This window comes from Oncorhynchus kisutch, linkage group LG17, assembly GCF_002021735.2.
Source record: "Oncorhynchus kisutch isolate 150728-3 linkage group LG17, Okis_V2, whole genome shotgun sequence".
Taxonomy (NCBI): Eukaryota; Metazoa; Chordata; class Actinopteri; order Salmoniformes; family Salmonidae; genus Oncorhynchus; species Oncorhynchus kisutch.
The window spans coordinates 73,684,247-73,706,205 of record NC_034190.2 but is presented as its reverse complement, the minus strand read 5'-3'; the positions used below and the strand labels follow the sequence as shown (position 1 = coordinate 73,706,205).

The following is a 21,959-nucleotide window of genomic DNA, read 5'->3' as shown; positions in this document are numbered from 1 at the left end:
GGTGGTGGCAGCATCATGGTTTGGGCCTGCTTTTCTTCAGCAGGGACAGGGAAGATGGTTAAAATTGATGGGAAGATGGATGGAGCCAAATACAGGACCATTCTGGAAGAAAACCTGATGGAGTCTGCAAAAGACCTGAGACTGGGACGGAGATTTGTCTTCCAACAAGACAATGATCCAAAACATAAAGCAAAATCTACAATGGAATGGTTCAAAAATAAACATATCCAGGTGTTAGAATGGCCAAGTCAAAGTCCAGACCTGAATCCAATTGAGAATCTGTGGAAAGAACTGAAAACTGCTATTCACAAATGCTCTCCATCCAACCTCACTGAGCTCGAGCTGTTTTGCAAGGAGGAATGGGAAAAATGTCAGTCTCTCGATGTGCAAAACTGATAGAGACATACCCCAAGCGACTTACAGCTGTAATCGCAGCAAAAGGTGGCGCTACAAAGTATTAACTTAAAACCTGTTAAGGCTAGGGCAGAATACTGCCCCCGTTGGTGAAATGCGTGCCCATAGTAAACAGAAAAAAAATCTGTAAATAATTGCTAATATATGCATATAATAAATATTATTGAATAGAAAACACTCTAAAGCTTCTAAAACCGTTTAAATTATGTCTGTAAGTAAAGCAGAACTCTCAGGGCACTCATTCTCCCAAACTCTCTCTTGTCATCCAAAAAGTTGGCCCAACTTTGACGTCATCGCCCCCACCCTTCCCAAGCACCTACGGTCCTGGGAACAGTTCCTATGCCTTCAGCGCGGTGTCCGCTTTCAATGGGGCTTCTCATTGTGTGAATCGCTCGCTCACGAGATTAATGACGGGCCGAATCCTTTCGGTCGCGCGAGATCTCACGCGCATTCTGCGCCTGTGGTGTCTTTCTTTCAAGATTGATTAAACGATGCGTGTGTTTCTCTTTGTCCTGAGAATTGCGGTGAAGCTATATAGCATGCTAACGCTGTGTTCTGAACCAAGTTTGACAAGTTTAGTCGACATATAATATGTAATTTCGACGTTTTGGTGCGAACTAACTTTACTTTTTGGCTGCATTTCAACCGAAATATGTCGTGTTTGATAACCGAAAGACACAGACTTCAAAACTAAAGCTGTTTTTGGTAAGTATAAACCCTTCCAGGTCTTCTGATGGAAGAACAGCAAAGGTAAGGGAACATTTATGTGATAAATTTGGGTTTCTGTGGAGGAGCCAAAATGCTAATTCCTGAGCGCCGACTCACATTATAGCCTAGTGAACGAAATCTGTAAAGTTAAAAATAAATGTAACACAGCTGTTTTATTAAGAAGAAGTGTATCTTTCTAAGTATATGTAGAACATGTATATTTAGTCAACGTTTATGATGTGTATTTCTGTTATCTGGCAGAGTTACCATAATTTCTCCAGGCATTGTTGTAGCATTTTTTAGCCATGACCTTCTATGTAAACCGTGATTTATGGATATAATTAGCATATTATTGAAAAAAACATAAATGTACTGTATAACATGTCCTATTCCTGTCATCTGATGAAGATTTTCAAAAGGTTAGTGAATTATTTTACTTTTAATCCTGCTTTTGTGATTGCATCTATTGTTCTACAAAATGGCTATGTAAATTAGCCTATCTTTGGTGGTGGTTTGACATAAATATGTGCTATGTTTTCGCCGTAAAACATTTTAGAAATCTGACTTGGTGGCTAGATGAACAAGGTGTTTATCTTTCATTTGAGCTATTGGACTTGTTAATGTGTGGAGGTTAAATATTTCTAAGAATATTTTTTGCGTTCTGTGTGCTACTGTGTCAGTTGAGCAGTGGGGGGAGGTGCCCTAGCGGGACGTGTGGTGCCAAGTAGTTTTAAGGGGGCTGAATAATTTTGCATGCCCAATTTTTCAGTTTTTGATTTGTTAAAAAAGTTTGAAATATCCAATAAATGTCGTTCCACTTCATGATTGTGTCCCACTTGTTGTTGATTCTTCACAAAAAATACAGTTTTATATCTTTATGTTTGAAGCCTGAAATGTGGCAAAAGGTCGCAAAGTTCAAGGGGGCCGAATACTTTCGCAAAGCACTGTACTTTGTAAAAAATAACAAACAAAAAATTGTTGAAAGTATACAGTCAGATAAAATCCTATGGTCTATTGATAAAGTACTCTGAAAATCAAAGAAAACAATTGCAGTCAATTTTGTTGAATTGTAAATGTTACCCTGCATGGCTACAAACAAGTCTTAGATGTTCCAGCATGCAGAATTACATAAAAGTACAGTATATATTAAAACATCATTATAATCAGTCATTGTATGTCAGTATGACTTCTCAATATTGTAAAACAGGCAAATGTATTATCTAAACAGATATAGTTTGTTACAGATTTAACCCACATATTTTCTCATTTGTTTGTATTTGTAAACAGACAACCATTGACAATTTCAGCAATATATTTGCCTTTAAAAATTGAATGAATATTGCTTTTTTAGTTGCTTGATATGTTCTCTTTCTGTGCTTTACTTTTGTAGGTGGAGTACTTTCTTTATATTCTTGTTACCTTCCTCACTTTCAAAACCACATTCATAGAAGCTTTTTTCACCAGCCTTTGTGTGCTACCATGGCCGTTAAAGATACAAAACCCTCTTCCTGGAATTGGTATGAGCCAGGCTGCTGAGGCTGGAAGTGCTAGGTCTACAGGAGACACCAAGTGTGGGTCAATTAGGTGAGACCTCGTTAGGGCAGCCATGTTGCAGGAGGATGTCAGCACACTCTTTGCTCCCAGTTTTTCTAGCCATGGTCATGGCTGTCCGGCCCTGAGGATCCCTGGCCTTCACATCACTTCCATACTGCAGGGAGGGAGAGATTGAACAATTCACCATTTACATTCTGTATAAAATTACCCCAAAATATAATCATTGAGAATATGTGAATTAATTAATTCATTATTTTCATGTGACAACACTTGACTTGGGCTAAAGGCCAACAATTTGTGTCCGGTGCTTGGGAAAGATCATCATCAACAAGTAATTTGTCGAGACCAGGGCCTTACCCAGACTAGCAGCTGTGTCATTACGACATCACCCAGCTGACAGGCAGCGTGCAGGGAGGTGTGAGGCTGTGGCTGTGAGGGTGTTCCTCCGTTGGCCAGGGCAGTGTTGATCTGCTCCTTGTTGCTGTGGGCCAGGAGCAGTAGGAGCCTGGGCAAATCCCTCTCTGTCACCGCGGAGAGCAGACACACAGACATCGCAGTGTCCCCTGGGCCTGTGGGGCTTGGAGCAGGCAGGGGTGCCACAAACACACGCTGCTCGTATTTTGCACGGATCCATGATTCTCTCTCCTCTCTGTGAGAGAGACACAAGCATACAGGTGAGTTACCACGGAAACTGCTCATGGATCAAGAGAGAGATCCCTGTGGCAACATACAGTATCTTCCAGGACGTGTGCTCCGGGCATGTGCTGACCAACTGGCAGGTGTCTTCACTGACATTTTCAACATGTCCCTGATTGAGTCTGTAATACCAACATGTTTCAAGCAGACCACCATAGTCCCTGTGCCCAAGAACACGAAGGCAACCTGCCTAAATTACCACAGACCCATAGCACTCACGTCCGTAGCCATGAAGTTCTTTGAAAGGCCGGTAATGGCTCACATCAACAACATTATCCCAGAAACCCTAGACCCACTCCAATTTGCATACCGCCCAAACAGATCCACAGATGATGCAATCTTTTTTGCACTCCACACTGCCTTTTCCCACCTGGACAAAAGGAACACCCATGTGAGAATGTTATTCATTAACTATAGCTCAGCGTTCAACACCATAGTACCCTCAAAGCTCATCACTAAGCTAAGGATCCTGGGACTAAACACCTCCCTCTGCAACTGGATCCTGGACTTCCTGACGGGCCAACCCCAGGTGGTGAGGGTAGGTAGCAACACATCTGCCACGCTGATCCTCAACACAGGAGACCCCCAGGGGTGCGTGCTCAGTCCCCTCCTGTACTCCCTGTTCACCCTAGACTGAGTGGCCAGGCACGACTCCAACACCATCATTAAGTTTGCAGACGACACAACAGTGGTAGGCCTGATCACCGACAACGAAGAGACTGCCTATAGGGAGGAGGTCAGAGACCTGGCCGGTGCCAGAATAACAACATATCCCTCAACGTAACCAAGACTAAGGAGATGATTGTGGACTACAGGAAAAGGAGGACCGAGCACGCCCCCATTCTCATCAACGGGTCTGTAGTGGAGCAGGTTGAGAGCTTCAAATTCCTTGGTATCCACATCACCAACAAACTAGAATGGTCCAAACACACCAAGACAGTCGTGAAGAGGGCATGACAAAGCATATTCCCCCTCAGGAAACTGAAAAGATTTGGCATGTGTCCTGAGATCCTCAAAAGGTTCTACAGCGGCAACATCGAGAGCATCCTGACCGGTTGCATCACTGCCTGGTACGGCAATTGCTCAGCCTCCGACCGCAATGCACTACAGAGGGTAGTGCGTACGGCCCAGTACATCACTGAGGCTAAGCTGCCTGCCATCCAGGACCTCTACACCAGGCTGTGTCAGAGGAAGGCCCTAAAAATTGTCAAAGACCCCAGCCACCTGAGTCATAGACTGTTCTCTTTACTACCGCATGGCAAGCGGTACCGGAGTGCCAAGTCTAGGACAAAAAGGCTTCTCAACAGTTTTTACCCCCAAGCCATAAGACTCCTGAACAGGTATACAAATGGCTACCCGGACTATTTGCACTGTGTGCCCCCCCCCCAACCCCTCTTTTACGCTGCTGCTACTCTCTGTTTATCATATATGCACAGTCACTTTAACTATACATTCATGTACATACTACCTCAATTGGCCTGACCAACCAGTGCTCCCGCACATTGGCTAACCGGGCTATCTGAATTGTGTCCCGCCACCCACCACCCGCCAACCCCTCTTTTACGCTACTGCTACTCTCTGTTCATCATATATGCATTGTCACTTTAACCATATCTACATGTACATACCACCTCAATCAGCCTGACTAACCGGTGTCTGTATGTAGCCTCACTACTTTTATAGCCTGTCTTTTTACTGTTGTTTTTATTTATTTTCTCACCTATTGTTCGCCTAATACATTTTTTGCACTATTGGTTAGAGCCTGTAAGGAAGCATTTCACTGTTGTATTTGGCGCACGTGACAAATAAACTTTGATTTGATTTGATCATCTGCGACACATTCTTGGATTCAACTATTTAAATCTTATTCTAGTCAAATAATGGTCTTCATTGGACAAAAATGTTGGCTTTTCTTTTGAACTCTCACGAAACAGGTGACCATAAATAAAGCATCCAGATGTTTCCTATCTATTACACTGAACCAGGACCCTCACCGTGTGGCGTTGGGTGTGGGTTTGTGTCTGCCCTGGGTGTGGCATTCCCAGATGCTATTGGCCAAGTGGTTGCCGATGGCAGTCAGGACCTGTGTCAGCTCCCTGGGCCAGTCATCCAGGTCGAGAGAGCGGACGCGGGACAGGTGTGTCCCAAGATTACGGTGGATCCCTGAACACTCGATGCAGATCAACGCCCCCAGGTTGAGGCTGGCCCACGTGGGGTCTGGAGAGGACATCCAAACCAGAGCAGAGGGTTTGAGATCGAGAGTAAGGGATTGAGTCAAATAAAGGCTGCTTCTAACGTAATCAATCATTTTGCACTAATGACTCCTTTTTCATTACTACTGAAAAAAATGAATGGCTGTATCTGGTACATAGTATAATACTGACCTCTTTGCACATGCATGGACATTGAATAGAATACGTTTTTAACTAGAGAGTTAGAGATATATATAAAGAGAGTGAGAGAGGAGGTCAAGTCTAGAAACCCACTTGGTGCTTCACAGTCCACACAGAAGCTGTTGCCCTTGGCATTGCGAATGGCCTGTATGGCCACCGCCTCACTCTGGCTGCTCCTCCGTGCCTATGAAAGAACACATAGTTGACATTTCACAAGTATGAAGTGGATGTGCATTGTGACTGAATACGTCTCTAAGGAATCAGCAACTTGGACCGCAACGCCTGTCAGTACACAGCCAATCAGCATAATCTCCCCAGTAGGGTTCCACAGGGAACATATATACATGTTATATACTATAAAACATTCAAAACAATTTCCATTTATATCGTCTATTATAAGAAATCAACTTTGAATTTTTAACAGTACATATTTCCACACATCCCAGGATGCTGCCCAGTCAGTTCCTTGCCTTGTTCCTGAGGCTCTCACAGGATTGCAGGCTGGCCAGTATCTGGCTCTCTATGGCCGTCACCCAGGCATCTCTGTCCTCCAGACTCTGGGCCTCAAAGTGCCACGTCTGCCCCGTGCTGGACACGATGATGAAGCCAGTATTCTCCTCATCTACAAAGACACGTTGAAAATGTAATACCATTAGTCCGCCATATTTAGTCAATTCAAATCCTGGTTAACACTTCTTTACAGTACATCCACAAAAAGCACATGTAACCAGCATAAACACAGACTCACTTCATCACCATGAGATGTTCACTGATCATTTTAAAAAAGGACACAGAGCAGGCAGACATTGTGCAAGTTGAAAAAGGGTGATTGAGAGAAAGAAAGTAATGAAAACCAACAACAAACCTTACAAATCACAGGTCAATCCAAAATTTCTAATACACTTGCGAGGTAGAGAGACAAACAGGCATGAAACAACAGGTAGATTCAGTGAGCCAGTCAGCTCCTCACTGTTCCTTGTTGTTACCTGTCTTGTTATTGTTTCTCAAGGTACCAAAGTTTTTTCATTTCCACATTTTGTGCTTGGCTGCAGGGCAACAGCTTAGCCCAGATTAGCAGGAGATGAAGGAAAATAACAGCAAAATAGATTTATATAGAGTGCAGAATAATCTGGTAGAGATGTACAGTAGGAGGCCCAGTGCTCACCTTCAGCCTGTCCAATAGCTGTGTCGCCTTTCTGGTTCATACTCTTCTTCCTTGTTTTCTTCCTTTTGTCCATCATTGGAGAGGATTGACCATCTTTTCCAAAAGGGGGACTGGTTGCTCCTTCAATAGCATCTGACATTGGGGTACAAAGATGAATAAAACACTGTTTGTTATGTGTTGAGGGAACTTGCAGCTCTGGTACTATCATGCTCCAAAGCCCACATTGACATACTGTATATTAGAAACGTATTATTATTACATTTCTGACATACCAGCACTATGTGACTTGCTGGACAGTGTTGATGGACAACGTTTAACTCCTCTATCTCTGGGAGAAGACAATGCACCAGGCTGTTCTTCAACAGGCACAAGGCTTGGTGGTGACAATGAGGCACTGGCGCTCTCTGTGGGTGCAGCATCCTTGGCCACACCGTTCAGGCCAGGGGAGGGCCCATAAGGAGGGACTGCCCTTGGTGGGCGTTTCCCTGGAACCTTCACTGTGACACGCAGTAGGTCGATCTCTTTAGCGTGAGAATTCTGTATATAGTCCTGAAACCACCAAGATTATACCTGTTAAACTAGATTGATTTGCTAAATTTCACGAGACTAGAAAATAAATGTTTTTTTTTTCTCAAAATATTGCAATTTTACTGTGTATTACAGTTCTCAGCACAGTGAATTCTCACATCAAAATAGATTTAAACTAATTTAACATCATAAAAAATATATATACAGTGGGGCAAAAAAGTATTTAGTCAGCCATGTACATGTATCACTAGCCACTTTAAACTATGCCACTTTCTTTACATACCCCACATTACTCATCTCATATGTACAGTGGGGCAAAAAAGTATTTAGTCAGCCACCAATTGTGCAAGTTCTCCCACTTAAAAAGATGAGAGGCCTGTAATTGTCATCATAGGTACACTTCAACTATGACAGACAAAATGAGGGGAAAAAATTCAGAAAATCACATTGTAGGATTTTTAATGAATTTATTTGCAAATTATGGTGGAAAATAAGTATTTGGTCAATAACAAAAGTTTATCTCAATACTTTGTTATATACCCTTTGTTGGCAATGACAGTTTTCCGTTTCAAAAGTTTCAAGTTTTCAGTTTTCAGTTTCCAAAGTTTTCTGTAAGTTTTCACAAGGTTTTCACACACTGTTGCTGTTATTTTGGCCCATTCCTCCATGCAGATCTCCTCTAGAGCAGTGATGTTTTGGTGCTGTTGCTGGGCAACACGGACTTTCAACTCCTTCCAAAAATGTTCTATGGGGGTGAGATCTGGAGACTGGCTAGGCCACTCCAGGACCTTGAAATGCTTCTTACGAAGTCACTCCTTCGTTGCCCGGGCGGTGTGTTTGGGATCATTGTCATGCTGAAAGACCCAGCCACGTTTCATCTTCAATGCCCTTGCTGATGGAAGGAGGTTTTCACTCAAAATCTCACGATACATGGCCCCATTCATTCTTTCCTTTACACGGATCAGTCGTCCTGGTCCCTTTGCAGAAAAACAGCCCCAAAGCATGATGTTTCCACCCCCATGCTTCACAGTAGGTATGGTGTTCTTTGGATGCAACTCAGCATTCTTTGTCCTCCAAACACGACAAATTGAGTTTTTACCCAAAAAGTTATATTTTGGTTTGATCTGACCATATGACATTCTCCCAATCTTCTTCTGGATCATCCAAATGCTCTCTAGCAAACTTCAGACGGGCCTGGACATGTACTGGCTTAAGCAGGGGGACACGTCTGGCACTGCAGGATTTCAGTCCCTGGCGGCGTAGTGTGTTACTGATGGTAGGCTTTGTTACTTTGGTCCCAGCTCTCTGCAGGTCATTCACTAGGTCCCCCCTTGTGGTTCTGGGATTTTTGCTCACCGTTCTTGTGATCATTTTGACCCCACAGGGTGAGATCTTGCGTGGAGCCCCAGATAGAGGGAGATTATCAGTGGTCTTGTATGTCTTCCATTTCCTAATAATTGCTCCCACAGTTGATTTCTTCAAACCAAGCTGCTTACCTATTGCAGATTCAGTCTTCCCATCCTGGTGCAGGTCTACAATTTTGTTTCTGGTGTCCTTTGACAGCTCTTTGGTCTTGGCCATAGTGGAGATTGGAGTGTGACTGTTTGAGGTTGTGGACAGGTGTCTTTTATACTGATAACAAGTTCAAACAGGTGCCATTAATACAGGTAACGAGTGGAGGATAGGGGAGCCTCTTAAAGAAGAAGTTACAGGTCTGTGAGAGCCAGAAATCTTGCTTGTTTGTAGGTGACCAAATACTTATTTTCCACCATAATTTGCAAATAAATTCATTAAAAATCCTACAATGTGATTTTCTTGATTTTTTAAAAAGTGTACCTATGATGAAAATTACAGGCCTCTCTCATCTTTTTAAGTGGGAGAACTTGAACATTTGGTGGCTGACTAAATACTGTTTTGCCCCATTGTATACAGTACCAGTCAAAAGTTTGGACACACCTATCCATTCAAGGGTTTTTCTTTATTTCTTAACAATTTTCTACATTGTAGAATTATAGTGAAGACATCAAATCTAAGAAATAACACATATGGAATCATGTAGTAACCAAAAAAGTGTTAAACAAATCAAAATCTATTTTAGATTTTAAGGTTCTTCAAAGTAGCTGTCACGACTTCCTCCGAAGTCGGTCCCTCTCCTTGTTGGGGCGACGTTCGGCGGTCGACGTCACCGGTCTAATAGCCATCGCCGATCCACCTTTCATTTTCCATTTGTTTTGTCTTGTCTTCCCACACACCTGGTTTCAATTCCATCAATTACATGTTGTGTATTTAACCCTCTGTTCCCCCCATTTCCTTGTCCGGTATTGTTTATTGTAGTTTTTGCTCTCCTGCGTCTGACTTCTCTGCCACCAGTATGCACCCCTTACAGTAGTCACATTTCCTTGATGACAGCCTTGCACATGCTTGGCATTCTCTCAACCAGCTTCACCTTGAATGCTTTTCCAACAGCCTTGAAGGAGTTCCCACATAATCTGAGCACTTGTTGGCAGCTTTTCCTTCACTCTGCGGTCCAACTCATCCTAAACCATCTCAATTGGGTTGAGGTCAGGTGATTGTGGAGGCCAGGTCATCTGACGCAGCACTCCATCACTCTCCTTCTTGGTCAAATAGCCCTTACACAGCCTGGAGGTGTGTTGGGTCATTGTCCTGTTGAAAAACAAATGATAGTCCCACTAAGTTCAAACCAGATGGGATGGCGTATCGCATTAGAATGCTGTGGTAGCCATGCTGGTTAAGTGTGCCTTGAATTCTAAATAAATCACCCACAGTGTCACCAGCAAAGCAGCCCCACATCATAACACCTCCTCCTCCATGCTTCACAGTGGGGACTACACATGTGGAAATCATCCGTTCACCTACTCTGCATCTCACAAAAATCTGAAATTTGGACTCATCAAACCAAAGGACAGATTTCCACCGGTCTAATGTCCATTGCCCGTGTTTCTTGGCCTAAGCAAGTTTCTTATTATTATTGGTGTCCTTTAGTGGTGGTTTCTTTGCAGCAATTTGTCCATGAAGGCCTGATTCACAGTCTCCTCTGAACAGCTGATGTTGAGATGTGGCTATTACTTGAACTCTGTGAAGCATTTATTTGGGCTGCAATCTGAGGCTGGTAACTCTAATGAACTTATCCTCTGCAGCAGAGAGTAACTCTGGGTCTTCCTTTCCAGTGGTGGTCCTCGTGAGGGACAGTTTCATCATAGCACTTGATGTTTTTTGCGACAGCACTGGAAGAAACTCTCAAAGTTATTGAAATGTTCCGGATTGACTGACCTTTGTGTCTTAAGGTAATGATGGACTGTCATTTCTCTTTGCTTATTTGAACTGTTCTTGCCATAATATGGACTTGGTATTTTACCAAATAGGGCTATCTTCTGCATACCACCGCTACCATGTCACAACACAACTGATTGGCTAAAACGCATTAAGAAGGAAAGAAATTCCACAAATTAACTTTTAACAAGGCACACCAGTTAATTGATATGCATTCCAGGTGACTACCTCATGAAGCTGGTTGAGAGAATGCCAAGAGTATGCAAAGTTGACATCAAGGCAAAGGGTGGCTACTTTGAAGAATCTAACATCTAAAATATATTTTGATTTGTATAACACTTTTTTGGTTATTACATGATTCCATTTGTTATTTCATAGTTTTGATGTCGTTACTATTATTATACAATGTAGAAAATAGTAAAAATAAAGAAAACCCCTCGAATGAGTAGGTGTGTCCAAACTTTTGACTGGTATTGTATCTGATAACTAAGATGAGATCATGTTACTGGTGTTGGTCTGGTTGATTGTGGTGTGACTTACATTGTGGCTGGGGTGATAGACCAGTGAGCCGTTGTTGGACAGAGTGACATATTTCTTCTTCCACTCTTTGTTCAGTGAGCTCCCACTCCGCTTTGACAGGATACTCTGTTACAAACAATGGGTTTAATGTCATTAGGTTCCCTTCCATGACTGAAGAACTGAAACTAATCTATTCATTATACACAATATCCAGTGTGTGTCACACTGACCTGTTTGATAGCGATGGCCCGGCCACTGCCCACGTCACCTTTAGGGTCAACATTCTTTTCACTGCCACTGCCTCGACGGTTCTGAGAGAAGTTGTATCAACATTATAGGGTGAGAGATGAAAGTGTGACAGGTATAAATATGGACTGACACAAGTGTAGAGGACAGATGTGAAACGGTGTGACTATTACTGTATGTTAAACTGTACATTTATTTTAGCTCTGTTTTTAAATCAGCTTGTTTTAATCATATGGCTCTTTGGAACATTGTTCCGCTGATGAAAGATTCCAATAATTTGATCACCAGAGATTCTGAGAACAGTAACTGACCTTGAACAGAGAGGTCCGCCGTTGAGGGATGTTTCTCATGGACCCTGAGGAGGTGATACTGCCACCCCCCTCTACCGCTGCCACCGCCCCTGCCCCACCCCGCAGCTCTCTGTGGCTGATCACAGGGGTGGAGGGTAGGGAGGAGGGGTAGCCACTATTCAGTCCTCCATTACTGGCCTGAGAAGGAGAGGGAGGGGAGGACAGGGCGACAGACAGGGGGACAGACAGGGGGATGGACAAGAGGGCAGACGGAGAGTGGCACAAGGAATACAGAGAGAGGATGGGGACAAATGAGATGAAACAGAGAAACTAGACAAACAGACAAGACAACATGCTCTTGCTCCTGAATACATTTGGTATCTACTAAACTAAATCCTACATCTGTGGTTCCCAAACTTTTTGAACCATTTTTGAATCCATCAAGGTCCTCTTTTAAGCCCCCAGATGAACAAAAAACTCCCGCCTTGGGCCAATCAGTATAATTTTGTAAATGTCGGATCTCTATTGAAAGATACATAATTCACCCAAGTTTAATCGAAATTGGACCAGTGGTGTCTGAAATATCACGTGGGTTAGCTAGACTCATATTCCTGAGTATGTGTGCCAAATTTCCTCTCTGAGTCAAGCAGATCATGAGATATAAACATGTGCCTGTTATAGCGCCATCGTGTGGTCAACATGAATGTTCTTGCATATGTTGAATCTTCACAGTGTTTGCCACATGTGAACCAACTTTTGATACAATACGAATATCCTTGACTGATTTGCATTTATGTGCATAGAATATTGGAATGTTTATTGGTCAATATTGGCCATGATGTTTTAGGTGCTAGTCTGGAAAATATTGCGTTGAGACATCTTTGTCCATAGCTGCCACGTAACAAGATTTGTGCAGATCGGTCATTCGGTGCCGAAAGAGTAGCCTTTTATGTGTTTTTCACAAAATTCTAAAAGGTGTCAAATCCATCATTGTGGACCTTGTGGGTCCCTGAGACAAATTTGGTCCTTGTGAGGAGAGTGACCTATGTACCAAATGTCATGACTAGGTCAAATTGGGTGAGGGGTGTGACCTTTCAAAGTTTGCATTTGAAATCTGTTGTGATAGCACAACCATCTAGCCAATCAGTGTAATTGTATAAATGGCAGCTCTCTATGGCAAGACGCATCATTCACCCAAGTTTTGTCAAAATCAGGCTAGTGCTGTCTGAGATATTGTACTAATGCAGGAGACAGATCCACAGTCCCCTCCCCGATTTTATTGTGGGTGACAACAATGTATCTAGCCACAGCTCAAGGTTTAGGCCTATAGGAGGAGCTTCAGTACTGTAGCTGGTATCCACCTGTGGGTCCCACTGCACTACAGTATTCATTTTCTGTCAACAACACAGAAGAGATAAGCCTGGGAAAAAGACAGATGTGAACAGTGTGAGGCATGTTACCTGTCCAGGGAAGGATGCTGACCCCGATGTGGAGCCCCCAGAGTGACTGGGGGAGTTAGGAAGAGACTTGCAGGAGGCCAGGAACGCAGACTGTTTCTTCTGTGCGACTATTTTCTGGGCAGCTGAGAGGAGAGAGAAATACTGCACTAGTGAGATGCCACTAATCGCTCATTACTTCAGGATGTGAATTGTAGGTGTCAGGTAAGTAAGTACAGCTGTACATCTCTGGTCAAACAACATAGACTTGTGATATAATCCTTTATGTAGAATGACATTGCTTTGAAATGATTTGTGAAGCATTTGTGTATAGATAGTGCGACCGGAATGATTTATTGTGTTAAAACAATGGTAATGTGTCTGTACCTTTGGGTCCCCAGCTCTGACACCAATGCTCAACTTCAATTAACTCACCCTCCTGAAAAACCCGGTCTACGTTGAGCCCATAGGTGGCACAAGTCTCATAGAACACACAGTGCCTCACATCAACACATAGCTGCCGGGCACGCATGTCCTCAATCACACGTGGGTTGGTACTGCTGATTTTGTCTATAGAAAGAGGACAGCGGAGACCGTGGGGCTTCAGACACTGAGATGAAGTCATATAGGCTACAGTAGCTTGTACAGCTCACTTTCTTCCATCTAATTATATAAAATAAGGCTAATGGTTCTGTAGATGCTATCCATCTGTCCTCTTACATTTCCCTGAACACATCCATCCATTTCTATTCCTCCATGTTCCGTACCTTGTGTCCCAACCACAACAAGTGGGATGTCAGCACGGCTGCGGTGTGTGTTGAGCTGGCTGTACAGCTGGTACACATCCTGGAAGCTGGCCTCATTCTCCAGACTGAACACAAGGACCACTGCATCTACCCAGTTGCTGAACTACAGACAGAGATTCGGTAGGAGAGGGAAGAGAAGCGGGAGGCGAAAGGCGAGAGGGAGACAAGTGCCAGATGGGTCAGGGTAAGGATTAAGATGAGTTGGTTAGATTGTAACTCTGTAATTATTTCTCAACTCATCATTGTGCATCAACAACAATGCAACAAGGTATACAGTGCATTCGGAGAGTATTCAGACCACTTCCCTTACAGCCTTATTCTAAAATGTATTAAATAAAAAAAAATCTTCATCAATCTACAGACAATACACCATAACGACAAAGTGAAAACAAGCTTTTAAGACATTTTTGCAAATTTATAAAAATAAAAAACTGAAATACCTTATTTACACAAGTATTCAGATCCTTTGTTACGAGACTGGAAATTGAGCTCAGGGGCATCCTGTTTACGTTGATCAGATCCTCTCTGACCAAGGCCCTTCTCTGTTTCTCAGTTTGGCCGGGTTTCTAAACTTCTTCCATTTAAGAATTATGGAGGCCACTGTGTTCTTGGGGACCTAAAATGCTGCAGAATTTTTTGTACCTTTCCCCAGATCTGTGCCTGGATACAATCCTGTCTTAGAGCTCTATGGACAATTCCTTCTACCTCATGGCTTGGTTTTTGCTCTGACATGCACTGTCAAACGTGTGACCTTTAAAGACAGGTGTGTTGCCTTTCCAAATCATGTCCAATAAATTGAACTTACCACAGGTGGACTCCAATCAAGGTGTTTTATTTTTATTGAACCTTTATTTAACCAGGAAAGCAGGCCATTATGGTAGAGTGGCCAGACGGAAGCCACTCCTCAGTAAAAGGCACAACAGCCTGCTTGGAGTTTGTCAAAAGGCACCTAAAGGAATCTCAGACCATGAGAAGCAAGATTCTCTGGTCTGATGAAACCAAGATTGAACTCTTTGGCCAGAATGCCAAGCATCACATCTGGAGGAAACCTGACACCATCCATACAGTGAAGCATGGTGGTGGCAGCATCATGCTGTGGGGATGTTTTTCAGTGGTGGGGACTGGGAGACTAGTCAGGATCAAGGGAAAGATGAATTGAGCAAAGTACGGAAAGATCCTTGATGAAAACTTGCTCCAGAGCACCTGTTCCAGAGTGCAGGAATTGGAAAACAGGACAACACAGCAGGACAACATAGCCAAGACAATGCAGGAGTGGCTTCGGGACAAGTCTCTGAATGTCCTTGAGTGGCCCAGCCAGAGCCAGGACTTAAACCCGATCGAACATCTCTGAAGAGACCTGAAAATAGCTGTGCAGCGACTCTCCCCATCCAACCTGACAGAGCTTGAGAGGATCAGCAGAGAGGAATGGGAGAAACTCCCCAAATACAGGTGTGCCAAGCTTGTAGTGTCAAACCCAAGACGGCTCGAGGCTGTAATCGCTGCCAAAGGTGCTTCAACAAAGTACTGAGTAAAGGGTCTAAATACTTATGTAAATGTGATATTTCTGTTTTTTTTATACAATTGAAAAAATGAATACAAATCTGTTTTTGCTTTGTCATTATGCGGTATTGTGTGTAAATTAGTAAGGAGAAAAAACGATTTAATCCATTTTAGAATATGGCTGTAATGTAACATAATGTGGAATAGCTCAAGGGTTCTGAATACTTTCTGAATGCACTGTACACACACTCCAGCAAATACACTAGTACATTTACACACACCTGTGCATCAGGAGTAACTGCCTCCTCTCTGATTAGCAATAGATGACTCTGTCCATCTACCAATACCTCCTTCTTATACCTCCCCCCTGACAATGGAACAGCAGAGCAGAGGTTAGTTATTGTGTGTCAGAGAACCACTATGAAAGATAAAATGGTAGCACAAGAAAAGTGTTTTTCATGCTTACCTTCAATCTTCTCTAGTGGAAGATAACTGCCTGTTATGTATCTGTTTATCAGCGCTGACCTGCCACTCCGAAGACTTCCCAGCACCCCCTGCACAGATTAAAGAAGTTAGACAACACACACACAGCCTACTGTACACACACATCTTCACTCATGGTAGCTTCCCTGAATAGAGTGTGAAAAGAGATGAAGCTCCATCTAACTTTTCATTCAATTCATCTTTAATGAGGATGCTTTGTCTTACCACACGGAGCTCAGGGATGGATCGACTCAGGGTCCACTCTTGACTATTTGCACAAGCCGCTGTTTGGGAGAAATGGACAGAGGGAATCATCATTTTGATAATTCAAGGGGAACAACAACCAGAATGGCCTTGGAAAGGACTAGTGATAAATGACTGCTATGTGAATTGGTTGTGTGGCAGTCAGGCACTCTTGATCAAAATAACCTTTCACGACAACATAAATGAGTCTACAGGACTAGGCTAGTTTGTCCAATGCACTGTTTATCCACTGTACCCCCAAGAGGCCTGCCATACATATTTTGTGTCGTTCTTTGAGAACATCCTTCACATGATGTAGCTGCCATTCAAAGGCAGCTGAAGGGGGGGGGGCAACAACTCCCTTCGCTTTGTGTGTTGCTAGGCAGTAGAATGCACACACCATATCGGTCAGGGATGGAACAGCACCAACACTGTTACTGTCAGGGATGGAACAGCACCAACACTGTCACTGTCAGGGAAGGAACAGCACCAACACTGTTACTGTCAGGGATGGAACAGCACCAACACTGTTACTGTCAGGGATGGAACAGCACCAACACTGTTACTGTCAGGGATGGAACAGCACCAACACTGTTACTGTCAGGGATGGAACAGCACCAACACTGTTACTGTCAGGGATGGAACAGCACCAACACTGTTACTGTCAGGGATGGAACAGCACCAACACTGTTACTGTCAGGGATGGAACAGCACCAACACTGTTACTGTCAGGGACGGAACAGCACCAACACTGTTACTGTCAGGGATGGAACAGCACCAACACTGTTACTGTCAGGGATGGAACAGCACCAACACTGGGTCTCGACCCCGCCCTGTGCAACTGGGTACTGGGCTTCCTGACCGGCCGCCCCCAGGTGGTGAGGTTAGGTAACAACATCTCCACCCCGCTGATCCTCAACACTGGGGCCCCACAAGGGTGCGTTCTGAACCCTCTCCTGTACTCCCTGTTCACCCACGACTGCGTGGCCATGCACGCCTCCAACTCAATCATCAAGTTTGCAGACGACACTGCAGTGGTAGGCATGACTACCAAAAACGACGAGACGGCCTACAGGGAGGAGGTGAGGGCCCTTGGAGTGTGGTGTCAGGAAAAGAACCTCACACTCAACGTCAACAAAACAAAGGAGATGATCGTGGTCTTCAGGAAACAGCAGAGGGAGCACCCCCTATCCACATCGACGGGACAGTAGTGGAGAGGGTAGTAAGTTTTAAGTTCCTCGGCATACACATCACGGACAAACTGAATTGGTTCACACACACAGACAGCGTGGTGAAGAAGGCGCAGCAGCGCCTCTTCAACCTCAGGAGGCTGAAGAAATTCGGCTTGTCACCAAAAGCACTCACAAACTTTTACAGATGCACAATCGAGAGCATCCTGTCGGGCTGTATCACCGCCTGGTACGGTAACTGCTCCGCCCACAACCGTAAGGCTCTCCAGAGGGTAGTGAGGTCTGCACAATGCATCACCGGGGGCAAACTACCTGCCCTCCAGGACACCTACACCACCCGATGTCACAGGAAGGCCATAAAGGTCATTAAGGACAACAACCACCCGAGCCACTGCCTGTTCACCCCGCTATCATCCAGAAGGCAAGGTCAGTACAGGTGCATCAAAGCAGGGACCGAGAGACTGAAAAACAGCTTCTATCTCAAGGCCATCAGACTGTAAAACAGCAACCACTAACATTGAGTGACTCAACTCCAGCCACTTTAATAATGGAAATTGATGTAAAAAATGTATCACTAGCCACTTTAAACAATGCCACTTTTATATGTTTACATGCGCTACATTACTCATCTCATATGTATATACTGTACTCGATACCATCTATTGCATCATGCCTATGCCATTCTGTACCATCACTCATTCATATATCTTTATGTACATATTCTTCATCCCTTTACACTTGTGTGTATAAGGTAGTTGTTGTGAAATTGTTAGGTTAGATTGCTTGTTGGTTATTACTGCATTGTCGGAACTAGAAGCACAAGCATTTCGCTACACTCACATTAACATCTGCTAACCATGTGTATGTGACAAATACAATTTGATTTGATTTGATTTGTCGTGGATGGAACAGCACCAACACTGTTACTGTCAGGGATGGAACAGCACCAACACTGTTACTGTCAGGGATGGAACAGCACCAACACTGTTACTGTCAGGGATGGAACAGCACCAACATTGTTACTGTCAGGGATGGAACAGCACCAACACTGTTACTGTCAGGGATGGAACAGCTCCAACACTGTTACTGTCACGGATGGAACAGCACCAACACTGTTACTGTCAGGGATGGAACAGCACCAACACTGTTACTGTCAGAGATGGAACAGCACCAACACTGTTACTGTCAGGGATGGAACAGCACCAACACTGTTACTGTCAGGGATGGAACAGCACCAACACTGTTACTGTCAGGGATGGAACAGCACCAACACTGTCACTGTCAGGGATGGAACAGCACCAACACTGTTACTGTCAGGGATGGAACAGCACCAACCCTGTTACTGTCAGGGATGGAACAGCACCAACCCTGTTACTGTCAGGGATGGAACAGCACCAACACTGTCACTGTCAGGGATGGAACAGCACCAACCCTGTTACTGTCAGGGATGGAACAGCACCAACACTGTTACTGTCAGGGATGGAACAGCACCAACACTGGTGTGGGACTTCACTTGGCCTCCTTGACATCCCTTGGCTCCCGATGGCTGGTCACCGGGCTGGCCAACAGGCTGTGTGTATTCAGCAGGGATTCTGGACCCTGACCAGGCGTGCTTACAGGGATATTGCTCCTGGTCGGGGTGTGGTTGGGGTGGACTGCTACCACCACAGGTGTCCAGCTCTGTGGTGTAGTTGTTCTGCATGTTATTACTTTTGAGGTGACTGTTGTTGTCTGGTTGTCCTCTTTCTCCCCTGCTGCATTATTCTCCACACAGTAACATGTCAGTCTTCACATTGTCAACAGTGGAGGAGATAATGACATTGTCACTTGCCACTTTCTTTGGGAAGAACATCGCCACACAAGGTGCCTTGTCACTCAAGGGTGATTTCCTCTCCTCTAGTTTGAGTTCACTACCTTTCCCACCCTCCATGACAGAAACATCTTCCTGGTTCTCATGTGTACTGAGGGTCTGTCCCTTCTCTGACCCATCCCCATCCCCAGGCTCCCTCCCCTGGGTGATTGACCTGGCCTGCTCCCCTCCATGCGCTTCCACAGCCTCTACCTTAACCAGGGTGAGGGAGATGAGGTAGGTGGTGCCCTGGTGCAGTGTGTCGGCTCGGCTCATGTGATCAGGCTCCGGTAGACACACCGTAGACAGATACATTCAGAAAGAGCTGACACTGACATGGATGGATGACTGACAAGCTTTGAAATCCTAATCCTCAAAATAATATGACAGCAGGTGGGAGCAAACTTAGATAGAGAACAAGTGAGAGAGAGAGAGAGAGAGAGAGAGAGAGAGAGAGAGAGAGAGAGAGAGAGAGAGAGAGAGAGAGAGAGAGAGAGAGAGAGAGAGAGAGAGAGAGAGAGAGAGAGAGAGAGAGAGAGAGAGAGAGAGAGAGAGAGAGAGAGAGAGAGAGAGAGAGAGAGAGAGAGAGAGAGAGAGAGAGAGAGAGAGAGAGAGAGAGAGAGAGAGAGAGAGAGAGAGAGAGAGAGAGAGAGAGAGAGAGAGAGAGGGCAGCTGGAGAGAGAGAGACAGAGAGAGAGAGAGAGAGGCAGCTGGAGAGAGAGAGACAGAGAGAGAGAGAGAGAGAGACAGAGAGAGAGACAGAGAGAGAGAGACAGAGAGAGAGACAGAGAGAGAGAGACAGAGAGAGATGAAGTATCTCCTCGTGGGATTATATGTAGATGTATTTATTCCTTTACTTCACTTCCCTCTTCACCCTCTTCAATGCTTTTAGATTTAGGATTCCAGTCATCCATTGTCAGTGTTTCAATTGAACTTCCATTAATTTTGTTGCAAAATGTACAAAAATACCATCTTCTGCCACAAATATCAAAAGAAACTGAAATCCATTTTGTAGCGTCCAGTTGTGTTAAAACATCCTACAGTAAAAACATCTGGATTAAAGTGAGTATAAAAATCAGCTGTATAATATGGGTTCACTTGATTCTATTTGTGTTGTGTTGCCACTCCCCCAACTCCAATAGTGTTCTACTTCCTGTCAACTTCCTGTCTCATATTCTATGCAAAACACAAATCAGAAGTTAAAAAAATCACATTTCACTGAAACTGTCGATCAAGAGTGTCAGGAAAATCTAAAGGATTTCAATACTCCCATGTTGAAAAAAACCCTTTGTACGGTATCAGATAATCAGACTATGGATTATCCTCTTCAGCCATGTGTTCTGACAGCAACCTCTACTCAGAGAAAGGTCTGAGCAAGAGACAGACGGGACAGTGATTAGGTTTGATGTGGATCAGGAAGAAAAAGCCACTACGATCCAATCGCAGGCAGAGATCTGGAGATGCATGACCGAGTCACAGCGCCCGGCCACCATCACGCCTCTTTCCGTCAGTTCCTGTGTCCTTCAATCGTGTCAGGCATTGTGCATGTCAACAGAGCCACCGGTCTGTGAGACTGAGCCAAGCCTCTGCAATGAACACTGAACAGCTCTGGCTCTGAATCTTTCTGCTATACAGACAACAGGTACGACATGAGTACAAAACCCAGTCGCACAGCTGGTACCTGAGAGTATGTTTACGGAGAGAGAATCTTCTCAAGCCCTCCTCTAGATCCCCTTCTTGTGTGAGTTCCAAACCAAACAGAGAAGGAAAACCTTGTTTCTCTTATTCCCCACTCACTCTTTTTTTTTTTACCTCTCTGCCTCTCAGCATACAGACTGTGCACTGTCCCAGCTCTTCATTGCTCCTCCCCCCTCATCACCCTCTCTCTCGCTCTTGCTCTCACGCTCTCTCCTTGTTGTAAAGAGGGAGCTGATGAGGTGTAGAGGAAAGGACTATTAAATCTGTAAACCATATTATGTCATAATGGACCCATGTATTTGTAATGAATACAATGGGAGACAGAGAGCTGGTTTCAATTGCAGGGCGCAGCAGGTGTTTATTTGTAAAGGACCACAGGAGAAGGCAGGTAGCTGGGTCCAGGGGCAGGCAGAAGGTCATACACAGGAGGAGGCAGGTAGCTGGGTCCAGGGGCAGGCAGAAGGTCATACACAGGAGGAGGCAGGTAGCTGGGTCCAGGGGCAGGCAGAAGGTCATACACAGGAGGAGGCAGGTAGCTGGGTCCAGGGGCAGGCAGAAGGTCATACACAGGGCATCCAAAAAGGCAACAGTACAGGCAGGAAAAAGGTTAGTACCATAGTCCAGGAGATCAGGCAAGATGTTGATGACAGGAAATCTGATAGGCGAAGTACAGGCAGGGAATATTCAAAAAGGCGTTGTTAGTGAGGATGGCCAAAAACTATGATACACAGGAGAACTAATATGGAAATGAACAGAGCTCTGAATAGAATGTGTACATAAACAAACAATACCTCACAATGACAGGGTGCAAAGAACTGAACAAAATTGTGTGTGTAAATGACATAAATGACACAGTGTCTCCTGACCCCTCCTGTCTCAGCTTCCAGTATTTATGCTGCAGTAGTTTATGTGTCGGGGGGCTAGGGTCAGTTTGTGATATCTGGAGTACT

The 21,959-nt window shown here is 44.4% G+C and overlaps 1 protein-coding gene across 1 annotated transcript in view; it reads right to left on the bottom strand.

Annotated features, from left to right (window-relative positions):
- Positions 1-2,005: 2,005 nt before the first annotated feature.
- The window catches only part of LOC109908288 (arf-GAP with GTPase, ANK repeat and PH domain-containing protein 2-like), a 24,946-nt gene continuing 4,992 nt past the window's right edge, over positions 2,006-21,959 (bottom strand). Inside the window, exons 2-17 of the mRNA XM_020506891.2 lie at positions 16,255-16,313; positions 16,013-16,100; positions 15,828-15,913; positions 14,008-14,149; positions 13,676-13,810; positions 13,265-13,386; positions 11,826-12,002; positions 11,499-11,579; positions 11,290-11,394; positions 7,203-7,479; positions 6,931-7,062; positions 6,236-6,387; positions 5,859-5,949; positions 5,367-5,589; positions 3,034-3,325; positions 2,006-2,830 (exon numbers count right to left, since the gene is read on the bottom strand). Coding sequence (XP_020362480.1) covers positions 2,699-2,830; positions 3,034-3,325; positions 5,367-5,589; positions 5,859-5,949; positions 6,236-6,387; positions 6,931-7,062; positions 7,203-7,479; positions 11,290-11,394; positions 11,499-11,579; positions 11,826-12,002; positions 13,265-13,386; positions 13,676-13,810; positions 14,008-14,149; positions 15,828-15,913; positions 16,013-16,100; positions 16,255-16,313 — 2,294 coding nt within the window. The 3' untranslated portion in view covers positions 2,006-2,698. The remainder of the gene's footprint in view (positions 2,831-3,033; positions 3,326-5,366; positions 5,590-5,858; positions 5,950-6,235; positions 6,388-6,930; positions 7,063-7,202; positions 7,480-11,289; positions 11,395-11,498; positions 11,580-11,825; positions 12,003-13,264; positions 13,387-13,675; positions 13,811-14,007; positions 14,150-15,827; positions 15,914-16,012; positions 16,101-16,254; positions 16,314-21,959) is intronic.